Below are 8092 nucleotides of genomic sequence, written 5' to 3'. Positions count from 1 at the left end.
TAGAGAAAAATGGATAAAATATAGAGAAGAGGAAGAAGAATAACTCTTTCTATTATCTAAACCTCAACTTTTATTCCTCTTTCTTCCCCCCCCCATAGTTTTGCTGACATGAAGTAGAGAGGGTGCAGTCAAATGGAAAATAACATCAAAAAATGCATGAAAACGATTTTCATTCAAGAACACGACAAAGCCAAAAAATATAAAATCTCTGCTTTCCATGCAGCATTCTCAATCTAGTTTGTCACTGTCTTTCCAGCATATCTGGCCAAACCTTCTATCTGTTGTCTCTTGTAGCTTTACTCTTAAACTCATGAGAACCCTTACTTTGTTCATTCTATTTCCAATCTATTATACAGGATTGATTACATAATGTTGAATATATAATTTCAAGAGTACCGACTCTTTGAAACATAGCAGAATTCTATATCATGATTGTTCTTCACGTTTGATAGTTATTCCCCAAAGAAGAATGATAGATGGCTTCTGCTTTGTTCTACATTTTGGACAAGATGTAGTTACTAACCACACTTATTTTTTGCGAGTTAATAAATTCATGATTTATGAAATAAGTAACTATTAACTGGCCTTCTTTTATTGTTTACAATAGAGAAAGCAACTGAAAGACCAATGTTTATGTCCAGGAGGAAGGAAGCTTAAATATTTCTCTCCCTTGTTAAGGCCATCTTTATGAAAGACCTGCTTTATAAAATCAACACTGACCCTGAAAAACCCTTCTAATGATGTCAATACATTTTTTTAAAAAAAGAGCTTCTCTCTCTGCATGATGTGATTTCAGTCAGGATTGACTCCATGTTATTTAGAGGAAAACAAGAAAGGGGCGCTAGTCTATCTTACTTGTATTCATCCTTATACACAGATATTCACTGAGGTTTAATAGGTTGTTCACATTTTCTTTAATTGTACACTGAAATGTTACATCTTTAATCTTGAGGATTCAAATAACTTCTGGAGAAAGAGAACCTCCTTTGAATGGACTTACCTTGTCAAAGGGTACCTGCCTTTTTCAGTCTACAGTTTTAAAACCTTTCACTAGAAATTAGAAGAGAAGTAAATGCTACCATTGCATTATCTCCATTTTCTGGTTCAGTAATGAAATATGCAGAGATGCGGTGGCTCAGTGGGTTAGGATGCTGAGCTTGTCGATCAGAAGGTCGGCAGTTTGGCGGGTCGAATCCCAAGTGCCGCGTAACAGAGTGAGCGCCTGTTACTCGTCCCAGCTTCTGCCAACCTAGCAGTTCGAAAGCACGTAAAAATGCAAGTAGAAAAATAGGGACCACTGCGGTGGGAAGGTAACAGCGTTCCGTGCGCCTTTGGCATCTAGTCATGCCGGCCACATGACCACGGAGACGTCCTCGGACAAGCGCTGGCTCTTCGGCTTTGAAACGGAGATGAGCACCGGCCCCTAGAGTCGGAAACGACTAGCACGCATGTGCGGGGGAACCTTTACCTTTACCTTTAATGAAATATGCTGGATCAAAAAAAAAGGAGTACAGTCTCTTTGTTTACTATAGTATGCAGACAAGCAAACCAAGCCTACAAAAAACCCACTCTTATTTACTTATGTGTGTCCAAACATGACTTATGTAAGATCCCTATCAAGCTATTAATAGGGGGGGGGGAAACATTACCATTACCTCTTGCCTTAGTCATTACAGTAACTCTTGCCTTAGTCACTCCCCACATGGGTCTGCCTTTGAAGAGCATTTGGAAGCTGCGGCAGCAAAAGTTTCTCAGTATGAACTGAGCTGGCTTCCAGTTGGTTTCCAGATGCAATTCAAGGTGTTGGTTATTACCTAGAAAAACTGTGAACAACACAGGGCCAGGTTATTTACAGTAATAGCCAACTGTCTCTGCTCATCAAAACTTACTGAGTTGGCATGCTCTAAATTCTTCTATTAGGCAATATCATCTTGTGGGACCCAGAAATGATACCTTCTCTGTCACAATCCCTACCCTGTGGAAGAACAAACCTCTGGAGACCCAAATGGTCTCACCCTGTTAGCCTCCTAGAAGGCAATAAAGAACTGCTTGATCCCTTGGGTATTTGAGCCAGAATGGGTTGGTTGGTTTAGCTTTGACTTTTATTGACTGGAAAAAGGAATGACTTTTAGTCCTCAGGCATGTCTCATACTGATTGTCTCTGGGGGTTTATTTTTTATTGATTGTGTTGCTTGGGCTTTTTTTTTAATCCTCTGTTCACCACCCAGAGTCCCTGCTGTGAGGTGGATAGCTATGTAAATAGTCTAGATAAGTAAATATTTTCAGTGCATTCATGTGATAAGGACTTTTTGCAAAGCTGGGGAGAACTGGTGATTTGTTCAAATATTTGTGACAAATCTGTTTTAATCCCTGCTATTGTTTAGGAGAAGGGGTCCTGCACCTTCAGGGATAGTTCTAATATTATATTCTGGCATTTCTAATTGTAACATTAAACATCAGACTGGGATCCACTTTTGTCCACCATCCAATCATTTTTGCTTGATATTTACAGCTACTGAATAGCAGCCACAGCAATCATCCCTGTAAGCAGAGAACTGATGACCACAGAAAGCTTAGTACTGTTCTTCAAGGAATACCTTTCTATCTTGTAACAAATAAGAATGCGGAAGAACTGGAAAGTAGGCTAAGTAATAACAGTAGGAAAGGAGGAGGTATATTGTGTTTCCAGTTAAACCATATTGGTTTGACTAAATTACACAAGTACCCACAATATTTTGCAATATGCTCATATCTCCAAACTGAAATTTTAATTTCCTGCTGTTTCTGATGCAACAGTTTAAAAAACTACCCTTAACAAATAAAAAATTCAGTTTGGCATGCATTCAGCATGGTTCAGTCTCTGTAACAATTACTATAAATAGTATGTATTTAGATGATTCAAAAATATAAATTCAAACCACTGGTGGCACTGGAGACATGGAAACCTTGAAAACAGAATTTTCAGTGAGATCCAAGGGCTCATTCACACAGCCCTGAAGATGTGCTTTCCTTCCATGCTTGAGACAAGAGGAAAGTATGTTGTTTCTAGAATTGTTCCCCTTGCAATGTTCCTTTACATTCCACACAACAAACTTGTTTAGCCTTCACTACAGATAGTCCTCAACTTAAGACCATAATTGATCCCAAAATTTGTGTTGCTAAGCAAGATACTTGTTAAGTGAGTTTTGCCCCATTCTACAATCTTTCTTGCCATAGTTGTTAAGTGAATCACTAAAACTTGTAAAATGAGTCCATGTGGATTTTACTCAGCTAGTCGTTGTCGACTATAGGAGGTGGTGCCCATCTCTATTTCAAGGCCATTGAGCCGGCACTGTCTGAAGACATTTCCAGAGTCATGTGGCCAGCATGACATCATGGAGTGCTGTTACCTTCCCATAGAAGTGGTACCCATTTATCTACTTGCATTTGCATGCTTCTGAACTGCTGGTTTTGTTGGCTGGAAAGCCGATAGTCCAGGTTCGAGATCCGAGCACCACACATCAGGGTGAGCTCCCAAGTGAATCACTGCAGTTGTTAAATTAGTAACCTGTTAAGTGAATCTGGCTTCCCCATTGACTTTGCTTGTCAGAAGGTTGCAGAAGGTGATCGTATGACTCCTGGGACACTGCATCCATCATAAATATGAACCAGTTGCCAAGCATCCAAATTTTGATCCTGTGACTGTGGGGATGCTGCAATGGTCGTAACTGTGAAAAAATGCACTGTTCCACTCACTTACACACACACACACACACACACACACACACACACACACACGTAACTGTGGTTTAGTGAGTTTATTAATATTCTCCTGTAACTCCCTTCACCAAAAACCCAGAACTGTCTCAATTAAGTCCAGCCACAAACAGTGCAATGTTGGTTCACAGAGCAATGGCCAATGAGTCCACAAGGCACTTGAAAGTTTCCCAGTCAAAATAAACCCACCAGACAAAATTAAATCCACAATACAAGAGGGTTCACAAGGCAAGAAAAGTACAGAGTTCACAAGACATGATCCAAGTCAAGGCACGGTATCAATCCAAAGCGAGGCAAAAATCACAACAGCCAGAAAACACACAGCTAAGAAATGAATATGTTGTTCCCAGCATCACTTCCATCTGTCTGTTGTGCTAAATAGCCCACTTCTGGTGCGGCCCATCAAGACGGTCGAGGCTTTCTCCTCATGTGTAATCTGGCTGGCCTTCTCTCTCCTGCCTTTCTCTGTCCTATGTGTTCTTGGATCAGTTGCAGAAGGCAGTGCCTCTTCTTCATCACTGATTGGCTGCAGCTGCACACTTTCTTCACCTGAAGCTTCAGGGCTATCCTGCTGCAACTGTGGTTCAGCCAAATCCTCCCAGATGGCTGCTCAGAGGCATTGACCAACTCCCCTCCAGATGTGCCTGGAACTGGTTAATCTTCCTCCAAGCTGACATCTGGAGAGGTATCTGGGGACGGATGTGGGTGAATCATCACAAAAAATGGTCATTAGTCACTTTTTTCAATGTTGTAGCTTCAAGCAGTCACTAAATAAATGGTTGTAAGTCAAGGACTATTTGTACTAGTTTCATTCCTGAACTTTCAGCCCCTCCAAGATAGACTAGGAAACCAAAATTATGCATGCTAATATTATTATAAATTACTGTAACAGAATCTTGCAAGACTGAAAAAGAGGGTATTTAGATGAAGTGGTGAAGGAATCCTTCAATAGATAGCATGCTTGAGGAATCTATACAGGGGATGGGGATTGAACAGCAGTTTCACTATTACATTCATTTGTTCACTGTTATCATTTAAATGAAATGCAAGTCTTTATTCCCTGCCTCCCTCTGTTTGCTGTCATCATTTGAACTAATTCTTCCTTTTACTCTTTTCTGCCCTTGCCTGGGCTTGCAACAGCAGATAGCACAGGGTTATCTGTGACATTGCCAGATAGATGGCAGTGCTGTTCCCTTATGGACTCTTGAGGTTGCCCTATTGGCAAGGAGCTTACCAAAGGGAATATTTGTGGAAGGTTTTCCATGCAATCGCTATTCTCTTGAGCCCCAAACCACAAAGCGTAAGGCAAACAGTTAATAGTTGCTCTTTCTTGCAAACAAGGCAGAAATGGTCATGGAGACATGGAATCCTGCAGTTGAAGCCTGCAGGATGGTCCTCCTCCATACCACATAGAATGGGAATGGCAGTTTCATTTCCTGCTGGATCCTTTTGATCCATTTTCAGCCTGCCTCAGCAGCAGGCTGGCCTTGAAATGGAGGCCTTGTTGAAAGGCCATGTCTTGAACAAATGGTAAGTGAGCCATCTTAGAGTAAAAGCAGCAGGGTGTATGGGTGAGCTCTAAGTCCAAGGGAAGCACTGGAAGGAGTTCAGTTATAAGAAAATTTGCCTTGTCACAGATATTTATTACCCATCTCTAGAAGTAAAACAAGATTTATAATTATAACTTGCTCTTTAATTTAGCTGACAAAATATAGAGAGCAGATTAGTTGAAAGCTAGCTTCCTTGCTGAGATTTATCTATACAGAAGTTCCATGTGGGAGGCACTGTAGGGATGGTATTTCTTCTAAATGCAATTACTGCTCAGTAATAGCATTTCTTTAGATCAAAACTAAGAAAATGCTTAGGAGCATCCTGGGGTGCAAATACAGTACTTTTCTGCAGCTCTTTAAACCAGACACACATTTTCCTGGAATTGCATAGTAATCACTTTTTTTTTAAAAAAAAAGAGCAACTCTTTGTAAACTTAGTTGCATGAGTAGTTTTACCTTCACCTTTTACTCAACTGGATACTGCACTTACTCACACAGGTAAATATAGTACCAAAATTAAACTTGTACATGGAAGTGCATGAAAGCCTGAATCACATGAAAGACTCAATAAAACACAGCGGAAAAACAGATAGTTCAGGAGGATTGGACAGGACCTTGACCAACTTAATCTGGACAGAGTGCAATTCTGCCTACTTCTGTCTCTACCCATGCAAACAATCAGCTACATTTTCCCAGTTTCTCCTTCTAGTTCCCAACTGAGCTGCAATCAACTTTTTCCTATGTAACAGTTACTCTGTAAGAAAGCCACATTTTAACAGTGAAACATAGTCTATCTATACCATGTACTAAAATATATTAAAATAATGAGATCACTGCCCCACTAGTAACATATCAGGAACCTCCAAAGAACCTCTTTAACATTCAATCTTCTATTCTGTGAAATGGGGAGGTTTATGAATGGGCTTCCCGCGCCAGCGCGGGGAAAAAGCGGCGGGGAGGATGGAGCGGGAAGGTCTCCGGCGCTGGGCGGCCAAGTTGGGGGTCTCCACGCCCGGAGTTATCAGAAAAGCCGAGGAATACCTCCGACTTTCTCAAATTAAGTGTGCCTCCCTGCTAGCCCAAATGAGCCCCACAAGTAGCGCTGTGATCTGCTTGGACTTGGCTGCCACCTTCACGAGGAATCCTGTGGACAAAAGTTATTTTGTGAAAGTCTCTGGCTTGAAGAGAGCCACTTACCAGTGCTACCTGAGATCTTTTGAAAGCCTGCTCGCTCTGCAATCCAGCGTTGACATCAGAGAGATGGCCATTCAATTCTCATGCTTGGAAGCTGCAAACCTGGCGTCAAAAATCCTGCAGAGGTACGAATCCAGCCTGCCAGAAATTCAACAGGTGGCTCTCGATTTATCAAAACCCTTGTTCACCACTGTGGCGTTGTTTACCGCTTGCAGATACTTGAAACTTAAGGTGGATAAAACCAAAATGGTGACTGTATCCGGGGTGAAGAAAACCATATTTGACCGGCTCCACGCCCAGTTAGAGAAGATTAGCCAGCAAATCAACCGAGAAGATGATTCATTGCCGGTGAAGCTTGGAGATCCTCAGAAATCCTTCCTTGAAGATCTGGCAAAGGAAGAAGTTCTGGAAACAAAAGTCCCTCGTAAGCGTCCAAAAATTGAAATTGAGCCTAAAGAAGATTACGAAGAATGGAAACGAAGAATCTTAGAAAATGCCGCAAAATCACAAAGAAACAGTGTGTGAGTGGACTTGTTCCTCCTGTGAGTGCAAACATTAGGCCCGTCTTTTGGCCTATGTCAGTCTGAACAACTAGTCTGTTGGGGGGGGGGAACGCTCTGAAAACTTGAATTCCTTGAATAGGCCTCTTTGAAGCCTAGATGGGACCTGCATTTAAATGTGTTCAGGTCATTGATGCTACAGCAAAATGTGAGCCCTGTTTTTGCATTGATACAAACTGTAGTTCAGATTATTTCATGATTTGGCTCTGATTTTGGGCACTTAACCCAGCAGTAAAATAAAATGGCCATTACCTCTTCCATAAGAGGCATAAATTAAGAATATATGTTAATTCAGAATGCCTGTTTTTATCTTCCCTTGTGTAACTAGTGGGAATCAACCGTACAGAATACTTAATGTCCCGTTAACACTTTTTAAGATTGGTCCCGAGCAGGTTTGATTATTTAATTTTTTTAACATGACTTTTGTTGATTCCTCTCTGGAAGCATCAATAAACTTTATTCTGTGAAATGGCTCAAAACTCTGCCAGCATACAAGGTAGTTCTTGACTTACAACCACAACTGAGTCCAAAATTTTGATCATAAGTCATTACGGTCCCTTGTCTTATTCCTAGTAACAAACTGTTGTCAAAGAGCTCTTCAGTAAGAGATCTTCTCTAACATACAAGATCTATCTGAGTAACACTCCAGTTAGTTGTATTATTTAGGTTAAGGTAAAGGTTCCCCTGCACATGCGTGCTAGTCGTTTCTGACTCTAGGGGCCGGTGCTCATCTCCGTTTCAAACCCGAAGAGCCAGCGCTTGTCCGAGGACGTCTCTGTGGTCATGTAGCCAGCATGACTAGATGCCAAAGGCGCATGGAACGCTGTTACCTTCCCACCATAGTGGTCCCTATTTTTCTACTTGCATTTTTACGTGCTTTCGAACTGCTAGGTTGGCAGAAGCTGGGACGAGTAACAGGCACTCACTCTGTTACGTGGCACTTGGGATTCAACCTGCCAAACTGCCGACCTTTTGATCGACAAGCTCAGCATCCTAACCCACTGAGCCACTGCGTCCCTAGTTGTATTATAT

The 8092-nt window shown here is 41.5% G+C and overlaps 1 protein-coding gene across 1 annotated transcript; it reads left to right on the top strand.

Moving 5' to 3' along the window:
• Window positions 1-6266: 6266 nt before the first annotated feature.
• Window positions 6267-7025, top strand: LOC310632854 (origin recognition complex subunit 6-like; the record flags this gene model as incomplete). Its single annotated transcript, XM_083350315.1, has 1 exon — window positions 6267-7025. The coding sequence occupies one exon, from the start codon at window positions 6267-6269 to the stop codon at window positions 7023-7025; it is 759 nt and encodes a 252-aa protein (XP_083206441.1).
• Between the last annotated feature and the right edge of the window lie 1067 nt (window positions 7026-8092).

This window comes from Vipera ursinii (assembly GCF_947247035.1).
Source record: "Vipera ursinii genome assembly, chromosome: 1".
In the NCBI taxonomy this organism is placed as follows: Eukaryota; Metazoa; Chordata; class Lepidosauria; order Squamata; family Viperidae; genus Vipera; species Vipera ursinii.
The sequence above is the reverse complement of the archived record's forward strand: the minus strand, read 5'-3'. Positions and strand labels throughout refer to the sequence as shown.